The sequence below is a fragment of the Drosophila eugracilis genome, unplaced genomic scaffold, assembly GCF_018153835.1.
Source record: "Drosophila eugracilis isolate 14026-0451.02 unplaced genomic scaffold, ASM1815383v1 contig_367, whole genome shotgun sequence".
In the NCBI taxonomy this organism is placed as follows: domain Eukaryota; kingdom Metazoa; phylum Arthropoda; class Insecta; order Diptera; family Drosophilidae; genus Drosophila; species Drosophila eugracilis.
The window spans coordinates 764,490-790,332 of record NW_024573224.1 but is presented as its reverse complement, the minus strand read 5'-3'; the positions used below and the strand labels follow the sequence as shown (position 1 = coordinate 790,332).

The 25,843-nt window shown below is 39.6% G+C and overlaps 1 protein-coding gene across 3 annotated transcripts in view; it reads left to right on the top strand.

Moving 5' to 3' along the window:
• The first annotated feature begins 3,302 nt into the window (after window positions 1–3,302).
• The window catches only part of LOC108105550 (A disintegrin and metalloproteinase with thrombospondin motifs 9), a 34,938-nt gene continuing 12,397 nt past the window's right edge, over window positions 3,303–25,843 (top strand). The window contains exons 1-2 of one of the 3 annotated variants that reach the window (XM_017212185.2): window positions 3,303–3,335; window positions 4,234–4,615. In XM_017212185.2, the coding sequence (XP_017067674.2) occupies window positions 3,319–3,335; window positions 4,234–4,615 (399 nt within the window). In that variant the 5' untranslated portion in view covers window positions 3,303–3,318. The other 2 variants (XM_017212186.2, XM_017212187.2) reach the window with 2 other exon arrangements.

Here is a 25,843-nt window from a genome sequence, read left to right as displayed (position 1 = left end):
GCTCTCAATAATTCCAGAGGCCTGCTGGATGGCTGTCTCGGGCTTTCGCAAGCTTTCGATCATTCAATCAGGATCAATATTTATCAATCAAGTGTGTGGGTGAGCAAAAAAAAGTAAGAAAGAAAGAGACTGAATGGAACTATCCAACCATATATACAGAAATACATAGAAACGAGACGAAACTACAGAGACCAAAGAAACTCACGCATCAGACGTTTGTATATATATATATATATATATCTTTGGACAGACGCAATTGACTAAGAGGCCTGCGCGTGTTGGACGCACGGACGGATAAACAGACAGTCAGTCTGACATCGAACATCTGAAGACTTCGATCTGTAGTGATCCGTAGTCTATGGCCCTTCACAGCCTCTCGCTCATTGATCTTCCTACAGTTTGGAGGCCATTTCTGCCTAACAAGCTAGCAATTGCATATGCATAATGATATGGGCTCCACCTGAAAGTGATTATGAATCTGAGGGAAAGGAGGGATCTCATCTGCTGCTAAACAAAAGTTTATGACTGCGCGTGCTGCCTGCCGGCTGGTCTAATGATCTAAATGCGTTAATTATTAAGATGATACAATGCGATGTAGATCGGACGATAGATACACATACACATAGATAGACATCGGCATAGATACAGATACATTGTGGTCAGCGTCAGTGGGTTCCGCCTAGAGATCTCCAGTGGCTCGATCATTAGCATCTGAAAACCAGCGGCGACTCTTTTGAGCAGCATTTCCTAATTTAGACAGCATGCCGGCCAAGTTTTATTAATGCCGATGATTAGTAAAGGATGTTTGCTAAACTGAACACTTAATAGAACCCCAATCTAAAGTCTCCAGCTAGGCTGGTATTTATTTAGTGCGATCTGTAAACATTGCCTGGGCATAGGGCATGGCAAGTTCGGTGTAATAAAGTCGGTATTGTGGAACTCACTTTCCCCTCCAGACTTTTATGGTTGTTTTGAAAGATTTGCCGTTCTGGGTGCTGTTTTATGTTGCCTTCATTTGTTGTTGTTGTTGATTACAAAACAAGCGTTGCCGATTGCATAGTTGCTGCTGCTGCTGTTGCTGCTGCTGCTGCACCATCCCCGCTGGCAATCACTCTTCCCGGAATCTCTTGAGCTGTTTTTCATTAGCCTGGAGGCATACTCAGCCATCCATAACATACATACAGAAATAGTATATCATCATATTTTTTGAATATTTTCGATTATTCTTTTTGCCAACTGGCTGCAGTGGAGAGCTGCTAGCCGCTAGCTGCTAGCTGCTGAAAGCCTCGGCGAAATGGATTTTTAATTTCCAACTATACTTTAATTTGGCAAACGAGCTCTCGTCTTTTAATTGATTAATTCTTATTGCTGCGTTTGATTAAAGAAAATATTTAGTATACAATAGGGTCAATTGCTACATATGGTAATTTCGCATAGAAGACATTTATGTGGAAGACCTCTCCTCGGGCGGATGGTTACTATTTTTATTCACTGACGCGATCAGTAGATTGATCTTGACCCACATTGCTGGGATGGGATCCAGCAGATGTCGCATGCTCTTGCTATGAATGGCCTAAAATAATGTACTTTAAATTGGAAAAATAGTTTTGGTTAAGATCTTACAGAGAACACGCAATGTTTTGGTAAAAATGATTATACTTTTCTTTGCTTAGTTTATGATTTTTTAGTGTGGTACTAGATCTTAAACTGACTCACTTTAGTTTAAAGATTTTTCACAATTTTTAGAATCCTATGAGTAATCAGAAATCATCTTTAAATTCGAAAAACCATAAAAGAGTTGAGTAATTTTGATAAGGAAGTTACGATATCTAAATTTGTCACAATTTGCAGAGTTACAATCTCATGAAAAAAGTACGTCAAAGGTTTTCTTTCGATAAGGAAAAACAAGTCATCTTATATTCATTACTATATATTCCTTTTATAGTGAATTTTGATTTGGAAAAGCGACTTCTTAATAAAAGTCATCTTCAAATTAAAAAAAAACTAGTAATAGTTTGTAATAGTAATGTCGGGACCTCTTAGAACCTGTTTCAAAAACTACGTCAAAGGATGAAAAAGTCAACTCACAATTCTTTAAAATAAATTCCGTTCATAACGAGTTTTGATTTGGAAATGCCAATTCAGAAGGAAGTTAAGATGTCTAAATCTGTTACAATTTGTAGAATCCCTTGAAAAAAAGTACGTCAAAGACTTTCCTCTGATATGAATGGACAAGTCAACTCGCATTCCTTGACATAACTTCCCTTCATAATAAGTTTTTATTCGGAAAAGCCACTTCTTAATAAAAGTCATCTAAAAATATTGAGTAATGTTGGGAAACATAAGCAATTCAGCGTACTTTCAAAGTAATGAAGGAAGTTAAGATATCTCAATGAAGTTCCCAACTAAGATTCTTCATTTTAGTGATTCATAGTTATTCATATTATGTTTTCCAAATGATTCAAATTCTTTTTAACTATCTAAAAATCATCAAAAACAATGTTTAATGAAAATTTCTTTTTGTGATTCATATGAAATTTTCTACTATCAAACTAAATTTTTGATTGGCAAAACCCTCTACATAAATGATTATAAGCAACATTAGAATAAACTTTAATTTAATACATATTTAAGTTAAATATATTAAACAAACTATAAACATAGCCTTAGGTATTAACACAAAAGGATAAATAGATAAAATCTATGCTTTAGTCTATGAACTCGAGTTTCTAGAGATTTCGCAAACTGGACCATTCAACCATGCGGCCGGATGCTAAGATTGTTACTATGTCAAGACTAAGATCTTATCTGGTGAAATGGAAAGATAAGAAATTTGGGCACTCTAAAGGTTATAGAACCTTGTCGAGCACATAATCCGCACATGTGCGAAAATATCGAATTAAACAGAGGCAACTTAAGAGAGAGAGAGAGAGAGGGAACTTGTTCGCTCTTTCAAGCTCAGATTGCTTAGGGTTTTCTCTTCTGGTTGGAACTCCCTCTCCCTCTCCAGACGCTTCGCTTGTATGGCAGTACCACCGATCTTAGGTCTTGGCCCTATGTCTAATCACCCAAAAAAAATATATGAAGAAAAAAATTAGAATTTCCTTTAAAATTCTAAACTCAGTCCGTCAGCTATCCCATATCCCTGTAAATGTATTTGGAAATACGTATGAGAGAGCAGCTTTTAGCATTTCAGCTGACTGTGTTGGTGAGCGGTCGCAGATTACTTGCCGCTACCAACGGCCGATCGCCGAGCATTATTCAGTCCGCAGCGGGAACTCAAGCGAGCCGAAACGAATCTTCGGGAGATACAGATACATGGTTTATGGCACTTGGTCAGTCCGCTCGTTCTCGTCTGTTTCGTTTATTTTTTGCGCGTGCGGCAAAATCGCCAAAAACAAAAAAATTGTTTAATTTAAATTAAAAATTATTGTATTATTATTTCGATTTCGTAATCCGAATCCGAACCCGAATCCGAGTCCGAAACAGCATCGATCCTAAAAACGCGCGTCCGTGAATCCTGTCCAGCCATGTCGTTTGGCGTTGGTGTTGTGTTAGTGCTGTAGAGTATGCCATCCGATCGGCGTGTTCTCTTGAACTCTGACATGTGGCTGCTGTTGCGCAGCTCTGGGACAACCTTCGCCACCGTAAAGACAGCAAAAAGAGCCACCACCACTGGTCGTACTGACGAAAAGAAAGCCAGAAACCCAGAATGCCAAAGGTGACCAAGTTAATGGTGCAGCTCGAAAGTGAATGCATTGCGAGCGATGTGTGAAGTTAAAGCTTAACATTGGCCAACCATCATCCACGAAATTCTGTGATTCGGCGAAAATATATTCATCATGAGATCGTACAATCGCTCTTGTACTAAAGTAGTTTATCTTAGCTAATCGCAGTCATAAGTGTGAGAGTCGTTTAAATACCCACGAGCCGCTGTAGTCGGTGCTTGGTCTGTGTTTTTTTATATTCTTCATCATCAACCACTTTTTTTTCGGCGGGTGCGGTGCCCACGGCAACGGAACGAGACTGTCGCATTTCAATTAACAAAATAAGCAAAGCCAAAGAGCCAACATAAGTGTACACACACCGACATACGTATATAGTCCCCACATACGCACAGTGGATTGTGGTGCGATTTCGCGCGCATTTTTGCACGTGCCAACCGTAGATTGGAATCGTTAATATATACATACATATATATCGTATATATCCGTGGTTATCTGATCCGTTTAGCATGTCCATGCCGGAAGCTAGCGGTTTACCTGAGAGCACCGGTCAGGAGGAGGCCGAGTGTCATTGCCTGCTGACCGAGCAGGTGATTCAACCAAAGTCTCCCGCCTTCTCATATGCCAGCACCACACTCCGGTCCAACACTTCCGGTCACAGCATCCACACCAACAGCACCACCATCTGCGAATCCCCTGGGGCAGGGGAACGCTGCTCCTCCGATGATAACGACGATGATGAGGGGGAGGATGCCCTTGAATGCTGTCTGCGGGTGGCGGCGAACGACCTTGGGGATGCCGGCCTGCGTTATTCCTTCAAAGGACCACCGCCGGAGCTCTACTCACCCAAGAAGGATTTCATAAGCAAGGGTCCGCTGCTGGACAGACAGGTAGGTCTTAAATATACGAGTATATATATATATATATATATATCTAGAGGCCTAGTCTTCTGAATCGTATTTCATGCTGATCGAATTCTCAGACCGGGATTTTCAACAGGCTTTTGTTTTACGATTTTTCATTTATTTGCCCGAGTTTGTTTGTATGAGTTTGGCTCTCTTTTTGCTTTATCGAAATCGGCTGGCCAAGCGAAAACCAAATTCAAGTTAATTTATTGCATTGATTCCACATCGATGTGTCGAGTTCTTTCCTTTCTTTTATAATTTCGGTTGATTTGTCGATATTTTGGTGTGCTCGTCTCGTTTTTGTATGCCGCATTGTGTTTGCCTTTTTTTTTTTTTGACTCTCTTTTCGATTTTGATTAAATACCAGTGGGACACAAAGAAAGCGACATTTGGCCATCGCATTTGAATTCACACGCTTCACCGAACACCCGGCAACGGAAAAATAGATCTCGATGTGGAGACTTCACTGATCGACGGCTTGCCAAAGACTGCAGTTTAACGTGTCTTGATCTGAAAAAAACTCCCTTTAGTTCAGGTTCTGATTTCGAAGCTGACTCACTTGTCGTCCCTTGCCATTTACGTCAGCCAGGAACTGCTGATATTTGGACGTTTTTTTCCGCCTTTATCGCCTTATCGCGACTGCTCTGCAGAAGCACTTTTCGAGAATCTTGATTCTGCATCTACAGCAAATGTCTCACGCGAGATAAGAAGTAAAAGTTAGCTAAGCAAAGTTAGCCAAGTAAAAGTTGGCACTCAGATAAAAAGGCAAATAAATTTAAGACAATGCTGGGAAAAAGACGCCCCTGACGTCTGGTTTAGACTATCACCCAACCTGATTAGAGTGTGTCAACCTTTTTTCTACCCATTAGATAAATCACTTGAATTTCCATACAAATGCTGGACATTTTCAAGTTCGCATTTGGACAAAACGTCAATTGCAATTACATACCCGAGCTGGTTGGTAAGCGCGGATAATTAGGATTTACACAAAAAAAACCCAACAAGGTGTTAAAAGTCGTCAAACGGGGGGACGTGACAACAACAAATATGGAAGCAGGCTCGAAACATGGCTTACTGACTTACAGGCCATTAGAATTTTATCAACGTCCGGCGAATGTATTTGAGACTTTTGTGAAAAACAACACGAACTTGGGGGCCTCATGAATACATAATACATAATGTTGGGTGCGAATTAGGAGGAAGTCTGTAAGCCCGACTATAACTGATAACGGGCCATGTGTAACGTAACCCCCCTTGGGATCGCACGGGATGGCCTGGGTAGGTTGGGCGTGCTGAAAGCTGTCTATATACGAGTTGACTTCTATATATATATATATAGAACACATCAAATCACTTTGCCAAGCACATGAAAAATTGTGACATATTCAGTACGGTTCAGTGTATTCTTAGTGTTCAGTGTTCAGTGCTAGCGCAGTTTTTCGAAAATAGATTTTCTAATTTTTTATGTGGCGCCAAGACTCTGTCGAGAAATACTTGCTGTAAGTAATGCCCCCCCTGGTATTAGGGTGCCCCCTACATTCAATTTGTATTTCAACGATGAAATTTGCACAATGTGTAGAATTTGAATATTTATTTTCTTGGCTTTTTGTTATTGTTTTGTTTTGCTTCTTTTTGTAGTATTTTTCATTTTTTTTCTTGTATTGTTTTGAGAGTCGTACGTCGTCGCTTTGCGCGCGTTTCTCTGTCCCCGTGGCTTCTCGTTATTCATTTTGTCTTCAATTTATTTCGTCTACTTTAAATAAAAATGAAGAAAATTTGTAGCGTTCATTGACATTAAAAATGAGACGAAAAACAAAAGCCCACAAATGCAAAGAAAAGAAGTCTGAAATTGAACATTTGCCAGTACTGATCCCATCCAAGTACCACTCGACATGTGGGTGTTGACGAATTTCTGTTGAGTACTAACCATAAACCCAATGGATGCCCTGAGCCTGTAGCTCTACGTGTAATGATCGTGAAATATTCAGCTCGTCTCCCGGTGATTAATGCCACAAATAACCATTCTGTATGCCAATTCCTATGCAAATGAGCAGGGCGTGGCCTTGCAGCCCTTTGGGGGATGGGGTGACAAATAATTTGTCGGAATATTAATGCTGTCAGAAAATAAAAACTTAAAAAAAAAAGAGGAAAAGAAACCAGATACAATACAACAAAAAGCTGCGAAATAATTTCTAGTAAAAAAGCCAAAAAACGACCAAAACATTTTAAGTGTGATGCCGGGGCGTGACTTTGGGGTGCCTCTCGGTTGGTTATTTTCAATTTAATTTATATTTTTTTGCGGCAAAAGATATATACGTGATCTGCATGCAAACACTTTGGCGAAGGCCCGCATCCCCCGCCCCGCCCCCTTTTTTGGGAAACCACCCACGTGCCCCGAAAGACCAAAGTCCCAAGTGCTTATTTTCTAGCTTATGAAAACTGTCAAAATTATGGGCAAAAAAAATGTTTATAAAAATCTTAAAAAAATGTTGTTGAAGAAGAAAAACGAAGTTGGAATACTCTTTTACAAAATCCACCCAGAAAAGTTGATAAGAAAAAGACAATTCCCTTTCTTATGGGAAAGAATCAGAGACTTTGCCTTCTACATTTTACGAAATATTATTTTTAAGCCCTAAAATACATAAATATTTATTTATGTTTAGTAATTTTTCATTTTGAACATCCCAATGATAGAGTATAGAAAATCATCATCATCACATTCCAAACATGACAAGTGATTGCTCATTTTAATTAATTCTTTTTTAATTTATCAGTCAAGATTAATGTTAAACATGTTCAATCTGGCTAGGAGTTGGTTTTTGGAAACCGTATGCGGTGTTGGCCTAGCTGGGCTTTTCTATGTTAATAATTTAAATATGAATTTTAGCGGCCTTTTTTGGCTGGGTATTAGCATAATTGGGGGCCAGTGTCCATCCCCGGCTGCCAAGCTAATCCACTCAAGGCGAAAACACCTCTAATAATTACCTGTCCAATTTTTCTTCACATTCGGGTGATTTTTCTATCGATTTTTTTTTTCGTTTCTTTATTTGTTATTATTGTAACTCAGTATGTGTCTCTGCTCGGTCGCAGGTCGTGAATGAATTTTTCAACAAATTATTTGGTTATTTTTGGTAAATAACAAATTTGTTTAACTAACTCGTGGGCTTACATCAAAAGCCAGAACCGCCCATAGAGCACAAGCTGGTTTTCATCCTCGACTTGATTGTCTTCGGGGCCATTTCAATGCTTTATTTGGTGTTTTAAGTTTTATTTTTTTTTTTGAGGAAGATTTTAGGCCCCATCCCTAGTTAGACGGGTCAGAGACCAGACCCCCGACGACTTACCTGCCCATTCCGTGGGCCTATCTTAATGATTTTTTATTTATTTGCTGCCATTTGTTGTGAGCCGTCGTCTTATCGGATTTGTGACCATTTCGAGCCAGAGCGTGTAACATCACTTTACATAAATCCATTATATTTTATTTTTAACGACACTCTTTTAATTATTTCGCCCCGCCGCTGGTGGCATCATCATCATCACCGTGGCTCCCATCTTCACGGTCAAGGCAAAGGCTGGATCATCGCGGCATTATCGATACTGTCGCTTTGCATATAAATTTTGGGGAATCGGATGAGACGAGACGAGACGAGACGAGACTTGAACGGACACTATTGGGGCGGTGCGTCTTTATTCATATGCTAAACTCCTCTCAATTCAGAAGTCAGAAGTGGTTTAGCTGGGCCGACGGGCTCGGCATTTATATTTGAAAGCAATTTGAAAACCTTGGGGCATCATCACTTTATCATCGGACGCGGATGGGTGCAGCCAGCATAAGCCGAGCGCAGTTCGCGCGATCTAAATACACAAAGAAGGTTTCTTAATGGCATCGTTGTTCTTTTTATGATTGTTTTTATTATTGGCTCCCTCTGGGTTTTTTTTGTGTTATTAATATTTCAAGGAGGAGGAATTCGGATATTTGTGGTGGCATGAGCTGTGCCTTTGTTTCGATTCCAGGGAATTAGACAATGTTCTTCGCCTTCGATCTATGCGGGGTGTTATTTATGTATATTCATACATATATACCCTTTCATTTTTTGGGTGGCATGATTTATGGGGACGAGTGATGTCGTTTTGATGGCGCATCACGTATACGCCCAGTGGTGCCATGCAGTTCCTGGACTTGTTTAACTTACGAAGTTCAACAGAAACCGCAGCATCCAAGCCCCGTTCTTCTGGGAACCCCGAACAATACCTGACATCTATAAATATAACATATAATCGCATTATTGCCACACGCCCTCCGTTTTTCGTTTTGGGTGAAATCGAATATTCGCCATCAATGCCGCCGCAGGGCATTTGCCTAACGGTTTCGTCAACCCAAGCGGCAACCTAAAACAAAACACATCTCGTAATTTGCATAGAAAATCAATTCGAAGTCATTAATAAATCGATCTGTTTTATTTATTATTTATTTACATTTCGCTCAACGCTTTATTCGAATATTTCCGCCTTGGGTACCTGATTTATTAGTCCCGCGATGATAATAGCCGCCAGCCTGGCTAATCCCTTAAGATATATTAGTGTTTATGTTTGTTCTACATGTAATACAATTGCAGGTCTTTTATTAAGATGTAATAGCTGTTTTTACGGCTGCAGTAGACTGCAGTTAGTCGAGGGTTAGGTCAATAAACTTGGCATTTTCCCATGAGGCCGAATAATACGTAATATTACAGCCTTAGGCTGTTTTTTCTAAATTATCAAAAAGATTAATGAATAATATTAGCTTTGTGGTAAAAAACTGTTCCGGGGGGGTTTTACTAGTTTAATCTGCTAAAATAAACACAATTTATCATATCTAAAACTAGGACCACACACGTTTTAGCCAAGGCTCTAGTGCCCTAGGCCCAAGCTTGGTGCTAGTCAACAGTTTTATCAGCTGCTTCGTTATAAGAAACTGTTTCTAGGGGGCTTTCCTCATTTAATCTGATAAATTTAACACGATTCCCACAATTTATCATACCTAAACCTAGGACCACACACGTTCTAGGCAGAGTTCCAAAGCCCTAAGTCCAAGCCTAGACCTAGAATATAGTACGATCAGCTGGTAGTTGATAGATAGGCGTTAATTTGCAGTGACAGAAGTGCACGTCACGGCAAATTTGCTGTTTACCCAAATGTTTAGCAATAGAAAACCACAAACACGCAAAGCCAGAACGATGATGCCACGGCTTACAGGGCGTATGAGTACTTGGAAACCAGAGAGTTTTTTGCATTTTATTGGTACTTCAATTTACAGTGTAAATATATATACATCACCCTTTTAAAATAGCAATCCTAAGAGCTGTTACTTTCCATTTCACACTCCTACTACTTCTGAATCATTATCACCAGCCAGTTTATTGATATATTTCCGGATTAATACAACTTTTATTATTAATGCTTTTATCGGTGCCGCATGACAAGAATATGACACGATAAAAAATCATGTTTATTGCTAAATTATGTTATGATAGTGTGTGCTATTAGTGTATGCCTATGATAGCTTGAGAGTACCATAACTCTTCTCTTTTCTCTCTGTGTACTTAAACTTGGTGGATGTGTGAGTGCGATCGATGTGATCTGCAAACGATCTGCGAGGCATCGCTAATTAATGCTGGTAGCAACAAGTTCAGCTCCCTTATCTGCTTTTTTTTTCTTCTTCTATATTTTGTATTTTGCCGGTGAGCTTAGGTTCCCTGAGCTGCGGCACGTTGGCCGGTACTATAAAGCATTCAGCTCAGCTGCTCGGCTAGACAAACAAACGCTTTGTGTTTCTATTTTTTTTCTGTTTCTATAAAATTAAACACAAATTAATAAAAACTTATGCTTTCTATTTTTGGCTGCTGATAAGAGTATCGCTGGAATATATTAGTATATATATATATATATTTCCCAACCCCTTTTTGGTTTTTATATTGAACTATATTTGGGTTATTGGCGGGAGGAAAATGCTTGATTAATTGCTTGATTGGACCGCCGTTTTCAACATCCATACATTTAGCATGTACCGAGTGAACTTGGCCCGTTCTATTTATTATTTACGCAAGTGCACTTACCCATATGTTGAAACGAATATATTTTTAACACGTCTGTGGATGTATGTAGGAGTGAGTGCTTTTATATTAAAATGCATACATTAATATTGAACGAAAAATGAAATTCTATTTACGCAAATAGGAACATGAGCTGTGCGATGCTCGGCTTCCCGCTGCCAAATAGCCTTTGGCAATTAATATACTAGCGGCGTGAGCTAAATGGAAATCAAATTTAGATTAAACTTAACTCTCAGTTATAGTTAGTACCCTCTGTCATAAGATATCACGGGCACAGCTTTTGCCAGGGGCACAATTTAGCCTTTGCTGTCGTAAAGATAGCACCTCAAAGGTGGCAAATAGTAAAAGATAAATAAATATAAAAAACTGAGAGAAACTGAAACCTAAGCACCCTTATTAATTTTAGCACTCCAGACAATTGCCACAAATTTTGAGTAAAGCAGGCGTGTCAATTGCTGTACAATATAAACAAATTACTGTGTTCGGTAACAACTTGAAGTGACTTTTTTTTAGCTGCCCGCCAGCAGCAGGCATGGTAGCTAGCTACCGCTAGATGGCGCTGTCAATGGTGTAGGCATCGAAATATTTAGTATTTAGCGTATAATTGCAATTCTTTTCGCTAGCGAATTAGTTGTTTTGGTCAATACAAATACAAATACAATAAATTACCTTCCTCAATCGCCCGCCCGCCTTGTTATTGTACAATTAGCCGCATTTATGCTGACGGCTGTCGCTGTCTGTCGTACAATAATTAAACGACCATTAGGCGTATTTAGCGCACAGCTCTGAAAAATTTGGGTCATTACCAAAGCAAAGGCAAGAAATCAGCCCAAACAGAGCCACACACGTGCTGGCCGTCGATCGGATGTGTTTATTATGATTATGATTATGTTATTGCCCAGTCTGCCGCCTGTGGGTTGTTGCCTGCCAGCTATCTAGCTATCTGGCTAGCTGCCTGCAGTCCCCCTGTCCACCATCCACTGGCCAAAACGCATCTGGTCTTCATAAACATTATGGAATTCATAATTTAAAGCCCGCTGGCCGCCAAAGCCAATTTGCATTCAATATCTATAGGCAAAGTAATAACAATAATAGAGTTAGAAGGCGAAAGACTGTGGCTGTTACAAGTAGCAGCTGTTCTGGGGTTTGGTTATCCTCGGTGGTTGTTTATAATTGATATAAATAATAAATCATTTGGTAAATTTATTGTTTTCTTATATAGTAGTGTTATATCTTACCATATCTTAAGATATATATTAAGGAAAATCATTTTAAGCTTGTAAACTATTTCTTAGAAGTCTTTTGCTTCTTAAAGCTTTTTGTTCAGCCTTAAGAATGTATTTTAAAGAAATTTAAGCATTTATTAATAATTTTATTAGTTAATTCTTACTCCATATTAGTTTGTTAGATTAAAACATTAACTTTATATCTTTGTTATAAAAGGCAACTATGAAGCCCCCACAAATATGCAATGCAAATCCGAGCAAAATGCAGTTGAGATGCAGAAATGCATAACTTTTTACCTCCAACCTTAACTGCTAGGTATATAATCGTCGACTCTAATAATCTACTAACTTCTTGTTCTTGGTTATTGAGGCGTGCGTGAACAATTCGAGGCGTGGGAACTCGAATCACTTGGGTTCTCGATTCAAAATTTTCGATCCGCCATCCGCAATTCTCAATGAACCTGGCCCCAAGCTGAGGTTGCTCTTTAGCGCCCAGAAACCTGGGCTTATATCAGTAAATGGAGAGGTGGTATTTCTTTTTTTTTTTTTTTTTTTGGTTGGCCCGGCTCTTTGGCCCCAGGGCGCCTGTCCGTGTTTATGGGCTCACTGACAAACTGACAACTAAACTCAATTATGGCCTAATGAAATCGGAAATTGGGAAAAAAGAGACAGCGTTTGCCGAATAATGAGAACTGCCAACGCCCCGCTGGATAGCCGCAGAAACAGAATTAATTATTGTTAACCGTAACAGTTTTTGTTTGTAAAACTGCCAGGCATGTGTCAAGGAAATTGGGTCAGAAATCGTTGTCTGGGCCCAGGGCACCAGAATCGCACTGTCCGCAAGAAACGAGAAACTCGTTTGGACCCAAGTGAAAAGATTTTTAAGTATATTATATACATTATATAGTATATACTATATAGAGGGTACAAATATCCACCCACAAATGAACTCTTGTTCAATTTGTCATGCCGAGCATGACAATCGAATCGGCGTCAATCGATCGATGGCCTATGGCCATGCTAAGTAGATTGATGGCAGACCTATGCCAAATTAGAAAAATTAGAATAAGAACGTGGTACCTGGTAGCTGCTGGCTGCTGACTGATAGCTGATGGCTGTTAACTGGAATTGGGGGTCATAAATACGAGCGGTTAATGAACGCCGTTAAATGGTTGACAATGCAAATCGTTTAACAAATGTCAGGCAGTTAAGCACATTTGTATGGATAGTACAACCCATTGATTTCGCAATCCATGGCTTTGCAAATCGATAGATCGATCGTTCGATCGATCGATCGACGGGGGCCTTTTAATCCGGTCTTCGAGCAGATGTGCGTCGTCAAGAGCTAAGCACATATTAAAGTACAGAGTGTGTGTGGTTGTGTGTGTGCGGCACACCTTCTGATTAAGAGGTGGTAGAGCCATGGAAGAGCCAACTAAAATGTTACTTGTGAAACTACACATTGGCATACTGGCACTGGCACTGGCACAGGCACTACCCACTAAGAAAACACCGTCTGTGACTAAGTTCGAGTATGTGGGTCTGTTTGCTCAACAAGAGCATGTGTACATTCACCGCTTTTTTTCAAGTACATCAACCTCGAGTGGATCACGTTGGGTTACCAAATAGAATACACTTGTGCCAAACTATTATTCATAAATATTAATATTCGTCTATAAAATGCCTTATTTGCTACCCCCGTTTGCCCTCATCTTGGGTCATAGTCGAGACAAAGCTGCACTGGTTAGCCCACTTGCGGAGCAACCTTCCAAATTGGTAACGGAGACGAATCCGATAAAGCCGAAGTGGTTCCATTTGCCAAATTTGCATCGAGATATCTCCTTTTCAGTGCTAAACAGCGTGCAATTAAAATTAAAGCAATAATTGCCTTGCCATTGTTGTGAGCCATCAAATTTGTTAGTTTTGGTCGTCCCATTAATAAAACATTTTCGGTGGAGTTCGAAAAATGATTTCCTCATTTGTCGCCGAGGTCGTGATGGGAGAAGCACAATGGGGCATCTTTATGTCGTCTCCCGTCCCGGAAGCCTTTAAGTACTCTGCCCTTTTCCAGTGCTTCTGCTCGTTAAGGGATTGCGTGGAGAGGGGGCCCATTTTTTACGCCTCACCCAAAAGTCCGTGAGGAAAACCATCTGCTCCCCATAATTATCGGACTCTAGACTAGGCCAATAGCGTTTGGTTCTTGTAAACATGTCAAAGTGAAAACAAACTAATTGCCTGAGCACATCCGACAGCTGCGCAAATCTGTATTTAAATCTTAACAGATCTGCTCTTTTATATATGTAATATATATATTCTATGAAGGGGGGTGGAGGGTGAATCCATCAAGGCCAGCTGAAATTTTGGATGACCAAACATTCATAATTTTTGAATGTCAAGTGCGTTAGGCGCTGACTACTGACTACTCGAACCCAGATGCTATTCAAATTCAGAGCGAATTTCGAAGGAAGGGCATTAATTTTGATGGCTTCTAATTGTCAGAAATAAAAACGGGCTTTTAATGGAGTCCACAGATCTTTTGGGCTATACCATATATTGAATACCAAGAATTTTCGTCTTGTCATTCGCATGGCACTGGAGCTGTTAGATGATTCTTGTAAAATCCCTTGCTCACCCAGCGGACATACATACAAATAATAATAATAATAGTAATTTCAACACATTTTGATGGGAACTGTCAAAAAAATTAAGAAATTCCAGCAGTACTATGGCCATCAGCGCCATCCAGCGATCCAGTCTTGTTGCCGGCCGTTCATTCGTTCGTTCGTTCGCCTAGTTAATGAATATAATCTCTTTTGATGGATTGAACAGTCCCCCCAGCATAGTGCCAAAAACCCAAAGCCCCAAACACCCAACCCAACCAGGTCTCAAAATGCGGCTTTCAATAACCAACTGACAAACTTCCATCTCGCCATGAACTTGGCGTAACTTTGTTACCTTTTTTTTTCACTGTTTGGTTTTCGGTTCAATTCATTGTCTTTGTTTGTGGGCTTTTTGTTTCTACGTGCGTAATAATATAATACGAAAAATTTATTAATTTTTATGGTTTATATTTTGTTGATTTCTTTTCGGACCCCGCAATCAGCTGCGTATGAGAAGTGTCTCGGCGGTAATCATCGGCCAGCAGCAGCGGCTTTTCGCAGCTGCTCAAATTTATTTGCGATAAGTTAGCGCCCACTTGTGGATACCCTACCCGCTTTATGCCCTACCATTTAGCATTTATCAGCTTAAATGCTTCATCATCTGGGCTTAATTAGCTTAGCCTTAGATTGACTTTACTGCCTTATCAACAATTAGCATTTCGGGCAGCTTAAATAATTTGGCTTATCTGATCCTTTCGCTGGCAAAAATTCCTAATCATTTCAGGCTTCTTAAAGCCCCAATAGTTCCGGTTCAGAGTTCTGGCCAGGGCACTTGCCAGTCTCAATTAACTTAGATCTTATCGGCCGAGATTGCCAGCTCCCTCTCTAAGGAATCCGCCTTATCGATGATGGACTCTCAAAGGGGGAAGAAACCAGTTTTACTCTCAAGTATTCTTAACCTTTTGCTGGCCCTCTGGGCTGCCAAAAAAAAAACCGAAAAAAAGCATTTCTTAGCTGTCGGTTCGCATTTGCTTTGTGGGCGCAAACGGAAATTTAATGAAGCGTTAATAAGTACCCAAACAGGCCCTTCAGAACAGTCAGCCAGTCGACCAGGCAGAAGAAAAGGGTCTTAAATACAACAACATCTAGAGATCGACAAAGGCTGGAATGTCATGTTCATATGTTGCCATGGATCCCAAGGGTCCAAACTTACGTTTACGATTGCTTTGACGCTTTTTGCATATCCCCAAGATACTTAAGGTCTGGTCGAGCTATGTATGTGGGGTAGGCAAACATCAGGCCTATAAACAGACCATGCTGGAGACCGCGAATTGTTAAATCCATCCAGTGTTCTCTCTCATTAGTGTTTGTACAGTTGTTGTAATTAGTGTTGCCTTTTCTTTTTTTTTTTTATATATTTTTATATTTTTTCATAGCCACAAAACTTCTTCAATCAAACGCCACGGACCCCGTAATTATTTCAGACCATTTTTTTCATTAAACTGTAATAATTCATTAGGGTATTATTATATACAAAGTGCTACACCATCCGAAGATTGAATATTGCAGATGACAGCGACAGCGCCCTTCCTTGTCTTGTACATTGTGTTGTTGCTGTTGCTGCTGCTGAGGCTGCTGCTGCTGCTGCTGCTGCTGCTGCTTGTTGTTCTTGCTGGAGCAGCTGTGGCCGAGGCAGAAACCAGCATCTGCGCCATCCGACTGCCACCAACACAAGTGATCTTACAGTCGCTCGCGTGACGCAGAGCCGATCATATTTGCCTGCTCCTCCTACGCGGATCCAGTCGGATCGCAGTCGCAGTTGCCATCGCAGCACTGTGGCTCACTCTCATACTATATATATATATATATGCTCGATCTGCAGAGCAAGGACCTCCTAATTTGTGGCAAGGCTTGGCCGCTTAAACGCCTTACAAATTGCGCAGGCGCAGCCCCGCCGCAGATTCAGTTTAGTGAACTTTTAAGATCGCGAGTTCGTTTCTCCTTTGGTGTTGCTTTTTGTCGCTGCAGGTTCTGTGGCAAGTTGATGTTGCGTCTGCGCGACATTTCAGTGCTAAATCAGTGGGCAGAATACCAGTGAAAACCTCCTCCTACTCAAAAGAAAAGTTATCAGTGAGAAAAAAAAAGTGCAATCATGTACCGCAAAATGTTGCCTTCCAGTGGAGATTTTCCTCACAGAAGGCAGCAGAAAGCAGCTCCACCCATGGCTTTCATGGAGGTAATCAAGGTGGGTGTTCTTTCTTCTCATAATTTAAATCTTTTTAAAATTAAAAATTGTAAATATGCCAGCAGCTAAAGTCATTTATTTACACAGTGTGTGGACCAGTGTGTGTTGTCATAAATTGGCTTCTTATTGGCCGACTCTAATTATTTTTTATAATGGCCAACTTGCGACCTCAATTGGTGTGCCATAAAGTTGTCTTAATTTTAAAATACAAGCCAAAGTTATGCTCTCAAAGTGCGCAGCATAGAGTTATTGGCCTGTTTTCAAAAATTGCAACAATAAAATATACTTTTAGTGCCTAATTATGATTTGATATGCTGCTAATTGGGAAATCATAACAAACAAAGGCATATTTAAGAGCTTTTTTATTGGGCCGTTTTGGCATTTAGCTGGCTAGGATCTCGGCACTCAGATCATCGACCAAAAAACCATTCCACCACCTTTTTTTTTTCGAGGTGCAATAAGACAAGAAAATTAGCAAATTCAGCGCTGGTTCAGCAAGTTTAATCGTCATTAAAATCAAACAAACATCTATATTTTAATAACATTTTTCAAAAAAACATATGTATCTGAGTTTTTTATATCGAATTAATGTCACCGAATTCTCAGGGACAATACAATAAATTAGAGTTAATTTGAGTGCAAATAACCCAATCGCTGGCTAGCAAAGCCGTTTGCATAATAAATTGCATACTTCCTGGAAGACCAAGACCAAGTCAGTGGTACGAAAATAGCCGTCGAGATCAACGCTCCCACATGTCGGCTCGGATCTCAGAATTATTGCCTTATGTCACAGAGACTAGCGGGCGAGGCACGAGCGTATATCATAGACATTTGGCAATTAGAGCCAAAAAAAAAAAAAGAATAGGAAAAAAGCGGAACAACTTTGGAACATCCAACCACCAGCTGAGAACACACAGACGATGGCAATTTTCCGAAAAGTCCCCGAAATTTGCTAGAGGCGTTCCCATTTTATTTGGTCATAAATCGGGCGTTGATGGCAACTTAATGAAGCAAGATACAGTGTCGAGGACGCCGTGCCACTCCTTAGATCAGTCTCAAGATATATCTCCTCCAGAACATATATACTCGTATATACCTTTTAGGATCACAGACTGGCAATTTAGTTTGGGAACCCCGCCAACACTGTCAATGGCCAACTGCTAATTGAAACAATAAACTTTTCCACTTTTCCGCTTTTCCGTCGTCGCTGAGGTCAAGTGCAGAGCAATGCCCACAGGGCGCCAGTGCATTGCTAAGATTCTTCCTCCACTCAAGAGATATTTTTGCAATTTGCATCGCATTTATCAGTTTGTCAAAATCCGTTGCAGATGGTTGCAATCGAGAACTGTGTTATTATTAGTTTGTTGGCACAGTCCTAGGGCTAGTCAGCTAGGAAAAATAATTTGAAATAGAAAAGAAAATAGAAAGCATATTAGTGTGTTCGTTTGTCTTGTGGAAATGGTATTCTAAAATTATTACCTAGAGAGCGAAAACAACGAAAAAAGAAGAACATTCGGCTAGAGGTGGGTGCGTGAAATTCATAGAGAAAGCTCTTCTGTATGAACCAAAGAGCTTGGATGACTTGGTCATGGAAACCCAACAGAGATCCTCTATAGGCACACACCCACTCCCTGTTACCTGCGCTCTCTCTCTCTGTCTCTCTCTTAACCTTGTGGCATTAGAATTGTTTACACTGGGGAAAAACGCTCGCGAAAAACTAAAGGGGAGAGCAGGAAAAACGCGAATGCGAATAGACTTAGTATGCTTCTCTGAAAACGTTCGGTCAGTCTTATTTCGAACTTCGCGCCAAGATATCTGCACAACTGCTGCAAAACGCCGACCGATCGCCGCATTTTTCTATATATGTATATATGCCGAGAACTTAAGCGAAATATTTTTAAAAATATCATAATTCGAGCGGGATAAATAAAATTGCAAATAAAAAGAGATCTTAAAGACAGTGCAGCGGAAGTGCAGAAATAATTTACGTTCAGAGTCTAAATAAAAATTGCATAATTTTATTGGGAAAAATGTCATTAATTTCTCAACGAAGTCGGAACAATTTCTAAAGATTTTTCAATTCGAAAGTGTGGGAAATTGAGAAAATAGTTTTTGAGTGAAAATATAAAATATACAGCAGAGTGCGAAGAACTGTCATTTCCGAGCTATTGACTCAGAGGTGAATATATTTTTGGACATTTTATTGATTTCTTTTGATTTTTGAAAATGGTTTTTAATTATGAAAAAACTGTTAAAAAGGAGAAATAAGAAATGAATGTAAAAATTGTATTGAATAAGCTACGAAAAAAAGAAAGTATTTTAATTTTGGCAAACCTTTTTAAGTAACTTAAAAATTCTTTTAAAAAATCCTACAAAAAAATGATACACCCATCTGAACGTAATTTAAATTATAAACTAACCACTAGAAGCCTAGTTTTATTACCACATATTATTAACCATATATCTTTCATCGTCAGTAATAAATACCACAATTTTCCAATACCATAACTTTATGCCTGAGAACCATATAACTTAGGGAAATTGCCTACACGCGGCGGCCACTAAAATGAATGTTGAAATTCCTTAAGAGTAAAACACTTGATAAATATTTTGTATAGAGCGTTTGTATAGGCCTAAGAAATCTATTTTAAATAGACATCTTACACGGCTAGCTGAATCGAATTGAGATTGAGGCAATGTTTATGCCGAACTTTCGCAGATTTCAGCGCCACTGGCGAAATAAAATGAAATTGAAATACAATAAAAATCGGAAATTAAGTAAACATGCCCTTTACTAAAAATAGTTAGGCTGCCTCTATAGGATGTGGCCAGGCCCCAAAAAAGAAAAAAGAAAAGATCAAAATTAATTTGTTAACTTTTTTTTGTATGATTTTTTTTCTTCTATTTCTTTCGTTCGGGTAAGCAAACAAAACAGAAAAGAAATGTGCGTAAAGAAAATGTTGGAAAAATAAACAAAAAACGCAAGAATTGTGCTAAAAAAAAAATTTAGACAAATGATGAGTGCTAGAAGCTTTGAGGTTAGATTTATGGGAAAATAAAATTTCCAATAGAAAATGCTTGGCGGTAGAAGAAAAAAAAAAAGTTGCCAAAAAAGAAATGCATGGCATGGAAACGAGAGCGATCGAGGACGCCAATGCCGGGTTCCCAAAATAGCACTGTCAGTTTTTTTTAAATTTACCATATATTTTTTGTTCTTGTTTTAGTTAAATGTTTATTTTAACTTTTTGTGTACTTTCTTTTTTTTTCTTTGCTTCTTTGCTTTTTTTCTTTGTGTGTATTTCTGCCAACGGACAGACAGTCAGACAGACAGACAGTCAGCAAGACAGACAGAAGCGTGTCAGAGTTTTTGATGTATGTATTTGTTTGAAATGAACTCTTGTGTGCAGCGAATTGAACGTTTGTCGGCTCGAGAACGGCCATAAAAACTATGATATAATATGGCCAGAAAACAACAACGAGGAAACAATAAAACTGCTTAATTAACTTGCCCAAAAACGAAGCCAAGCGAAAGCACAAGCTAAATGTTGAACAAATTAAAAAAAAAAATACAAAAAATACAAAAAATACAAAAAGTACACAAATGCAATAAAAAATCATGATATATGCAGGGCATAAACAAAAAATTATAAAAATACACCAGCAATTTGACAATAAGCAAGGCAAAAAAGAAAAAAAAGAAAGAACCCAAAAGCAATGCCAATAAAATATGTATTAAATATGTAAAATAATAAAATAAAAATAAATATCAGACAAAACACTAAAATAATAACTGTGGCACATGTGGGCCGATCCGAGTGCCTCTGTCTGGGGAAATATGTTTTCCGTTTGGATTTATTAGCTGCGACTAGACATCTTCTTATTTGACTTACATACATCCAACAGATACAAATGTATCTTAATGTTTCTCAAGAATTTTCCTCCTCCCAGTATGTGACATTTTTTTTGTTCTGTTAAGCTTTTTGGAATTAGTAGAACAGCCGGCGATGAATAAATAAATTCTACAAAAAATGCAAAAAAAAAGAAATGAAAACAAACCTAAAAAAAAGGCGTTAATTTTTTGCCAGCATCTCTGAGCCGCAAATAAATAACGCAGAAATGTTATTTTAAGACTCAAGCTAAGTGGTGGGTGTTAAAATGTTATAAATTTGCATTTAGCACAGTGCACTGGTATGGCGATTTAGGAAGCACTTTTCAGGCATTCCGAAACAACAATAGACTGTCGTAATGGGAAAGCCTTAATAGATACATCTAAGTAATGACAATAACAACGCCACTTTGGGTTTGCTGACAACTACGCATATGCTAAACAAAAGCCGTCAAGCGAAAAAGCCGTCAACACTGGAGAAAGAAACGTGTCGGAAGTTGCACGACAGCAAAACACGCTGATATTCTCATAACTCTCGTTAAACATTAATATAACATTTGTCTGATTACTTGCCTTACTTGACCCGTTCGTGTTTTTAAAGGCCTTTGTTGTTTTTAGGCCTGAACTCGCTTCCTTTGCTTCCGTTTGTATGTTCGATCGATTTAAAGGAGATCCTCCCCCTTCGGCAGGGCCATCAATTTTAATTATCGAACAAATTAATCAGTCGCAACTTTCGCATCATTAAGATTAATGATCCCGGTCAAGCTGGGTGGCAAGCAGCAAGCAGCAAGCAGCAAGCAGCAATCAGCAACACCAACAGCAATCGCCGCCTGTACAGCAGCAAACCAAGCTGCCAAATACCGAACGAATATGCAAAATAGCGCACTTGGTTGAACTCGAACTCGAACTTGAGTGTATCGCCAGTCAGTCAGTCAGCTAACCAAAAAACCTAAAAAAAAACTACACAAAAAATATTCAAGATCAAGCTGGGGATCAAAAGCGGACCAAATGAGCTGTGGCAAACGTGATTAGAGCGCCTATTAATTGCCTGTTTAATTAGAACTCAGATATGGCAACACGAGCGTGGAACAGGGGGTTTTCCCCACCGCCTCCCCATGGTAAATGCCCCAAATTCCCAACACCCAATCTTGTTTCGGAACCATAAATAATGTCGCGTTTTGAAAAGTGCACTGACCCGGCCAAAATAATTTTGATATGCTCAGACATATGCAGACGTAGTGGTACGAGTACGACTCACATGTATAAACTGCTTATGCGGGTAATATGCTCTGCCTGACTTTGGGGCTGATTCATATGTCCCGTTTGGCTGTTTCGTTGGGGTTTCGGGGAATCAGTGAAACGGGAATCGCCGCCAAAATCAAATTCATAAATGCATACGGCGGGGGTCAGTGACGTTCAGCCGTCAAATGTCGACGCTACTGACGTATCTGGCAGATACAAAATGTCCGGACTCGCCGTCCGTTCGCAGGGATATGCAATGAATAATTTATGAAATGCAGAGGAACTGCCGCAGAGATCTCAATGAACTGGGAATGGGGCAGAGGACAAACAGTATTGTAAAGATGCGAAGTTTTATTTAGTTTACATATACACTGAGAAAAGAAAACGAAACGATTAACCCTTTAAGTTACAAATTATTACTTCAAAAAGTTAAAAATGTCTCTTAAATTCCTTAAAAAGTTTTAAAGATTTATTTTTAAACTTCCTTTTCCTTAAATATTATACTCCTGCTTAATATCTACTCAAAAATTAATTAAATTATTATTTTTACATATTATTAATAAGTTTTTGAGGGCCTTTTCTCCCTGTGCATTTTCCCCTCCAATCCGAACTCGAACTTCGCATTTGGCATGCACTTCGAGTCATGGGCATGGTCTTAACTTGAGGGCCTGCTAATGAGGCGAAGTTGGCTGAATGACTGACTGAATGCCCAACTGACTGACTGAATGACTGACTGACAAAGCGTCTGAAATACGAGCACGAGCCCAGTGGCTCATGCAAATGTTCAGCGATTAAAAAGCCATAACTTACTGTATCAACGCAAAGCGTTGAGGTTAATTGACAGACAACCAGACAAACTCGCCCAGACACAGAAACAGATATATATATATACAGATATATACTGATATACAGACAGTGCTCTCAAATTAACACTGCACATAAAATAAAGCACAAAAAATGGCAATAATTAGAATAAATGCGACCGCTCGAAGGTTTCGCAAGGCTTTTCCGCATAGCTCGCGGAATGCAAGTCTGGCCAGACAGAGGCACATGATCTTCATGTTTCACATGCTGCTGCTGCTGCTGTTGCTTGCTCCCTGGGTTGGAAAGGTCCCATTGAGTACTCGGCTTCGCCGGAACCGAATTTAATACAAACTCGAACTGCTGATGGCTATTTCCAGGGAAGTTCTTTGCCTGTGGCTTTGAATTCTTGACGTGACTGGATGTCTTGAGAGATTCCCACCGAAATGCTTAGTCAGGAGGAATGCAAAACAAGAACTGGACATTGAAGAAATCGATCCTCCTCTTTGGTATATAACAAAAAACAAGATTGATATTCTTAATTTCTTACATCTTTTTAATGCGATGATTGATGGTGGCGCCATTCCACATCAGCGAAATGCATTGGGGGTCCAGTTGAGATCTTCTTCATAATTTTTCCTTTGATATTATTTTAATGCCAAGTGACTGGGACTGTGACAGTGACAGTGACAGTGACAATGACAGAGGCACCCCCACTTGGTTTCTTAATAAGGAAGGCATTGGAAAGTGACAGACTGACTGGCAAAACAACATACCCAGAATGGGATTGCGAGATTGCCTGATCTTTTCTCACATTCCGAAAAACTAATATGAAATTCCAGAAATCATTTTGTTTGGCTTTTGCGAAGCATAGGCAATGGGAATTAGCATTCCAATCGTATTATTTAATTTTGTTCTTGGCTCCCAGTTGGCTATTGATATGGTACTTTGTACGAAACCCCACTACGCGGGCATATATATAAAATTAATGAATCTCACCTGCGGGCTGTGTTTTCTTTCTGCCAGCCGCAGAGTCTTAATTGCCAAAGAGTGAATTTTCCAAGTCATAATTTTTTGGTTTTTCGGTGGTCCTAACATATTATAGTATAGTATTTGCTATTTTCAATGGCCGAGTGTGTGTGTGTGCCTGGTCAATGAGTCAGACCTTGGCCATTTACCTGTGAGTAAGTTCTGGCATTCAGTCAGGCCAAAAGTAAAATCACATAAATGTCTGACTATTTTCGTTTAATTACTAGAAATATTTCACTCATCATAACCGAACACGAACGTGTAAAAATAGATTTATGGCTATTTATTGACTTGATGAATTAAAATAGCCCTGGCTAATGACTCAAGCTAAATTGGGGGACGTGGTACGATTAATCGATGTGCACTATACCCAATTCCCAATGCACGTCACGTGTAAATCTATCATCTGCCAGGGGCGTAGATTGATGATGATTCCTTTTCAAATACATGGCAATTATAGTTTACCCCAACCCCAGAGTTGGTCACTTCACTGGGCAGTGGATGCAATGGAAATGCAATTCATCAAACTGCTCGTTTGGCATTCAATTGGTATTGGTCTGATGATCGACTGTTGGGATGTCATTCAGAAATAAAACGACTTCGCTTGTAATTTGCCAGCGCATTGTCGTTGTCCAAGGCGGGGAAGACCCCTCCGATAAACCAATCAAACAAGTCAACACAATGTTTACACGATCTCATCATGATGGTTGATGATCAGTTCTGGCGACAAGGATGAGTTTGGGAATGCTTTCAATTGATATGTCAGACTGAGAATCGTTACTCAAATGCATAATCAGAGGCAATTAAGAACTGCACTGCCAATGCCAAGCATAACAACAATAACAGAAGAGCCTCAGCTAATAAAAACTAAAACAACAACAACAACAACAACAACAACAATATAAAAACAAGAAAACAACAAACAATAACGTTTGGCATTTCAAGTTTATTCACATTTCCTTGCAAACATAAACTACAAACGATGGACTGATGCCTTCTGGTTAAATTTTATTTACCCATCGGATTGTTTGTTTGTTTGCCAGCCAGAGCGAGAGGATAACACACATGGTCAGCCGGCCGGCCAAGGTAGTATATATCATATATATCATATATATCCAACCAGAAATGCTGCATACACAAAGGCGTTGCATCAGGTATTCCGTATGCGTTTCATTGTGATATTTTTGATTTTTGAAATATTTATGAGACAAGCCAAGAGACAATGCAAACAGACAAACAGACATGTGAGTGAGACATTGCCGTGTCATTGACACTGATGGAGTCCAAAGACAAGGACGTCAAGGGGGCCTGCTCAGTTTCAGCCGTTCAGCGGATAAGACCAGATCGTTAACGCGAGTGAAATAAGAACTTTTTGCTTATCTTTTCGGCATTTCTGGCATACCTGATGCCAATCGCTTTTTGTTTAGACTCAGCACTCGGCGATTATTTAACTCAAATAGAGCAGCGCCTCTTTTTCTTCTTTAATTTGCAACCTGAGAGCGAACCACATAAAAAATAAACAACAATTGGTTGGTTTTCCGCCTGCCTTTCAATCCACACACATTCCACTATGGTTGCTAGGCCATTTAGGCATAGGCGGCATAGCCATATTCACACCTTGTTGCTTTGGAATGGGCCATCTGTTCTGTGCTGCCCACCACCCACCATCCACTATCCACTATCTGATATATACTATATACTATATACCCCCATCGTTTTCGCAGAAGAGCCGCCTTCCTTTGAAGTGCCCAGTAGTCGAGTAAATTTGGTTAATTTACAGCGTTTTTAAAATCATTGGCAAGAATTTAAATTTAAATTTCATTTTCACATTAAAAAAAAAAGAAACAAGAAACCGGGTGCCCTGCTACACCCCCAGCTTTTAATTAGCCTGTGATTGAGGCTCGGATTTCGAATGGAAGGTGTGCCAGGTGCTGCAGAGCCTGTTTCCCCTTCCTTCTCCGCGGGGATTTCATCTCGAGCTGTCCAAATAAACACGCACACACTTTGTAAGCGGTTCGGAGAGCAAATAAATATTTGTAATTTATATGTTTTTTGGCCGCGTGGGCAACACACCGCAGATACAATAAATAAA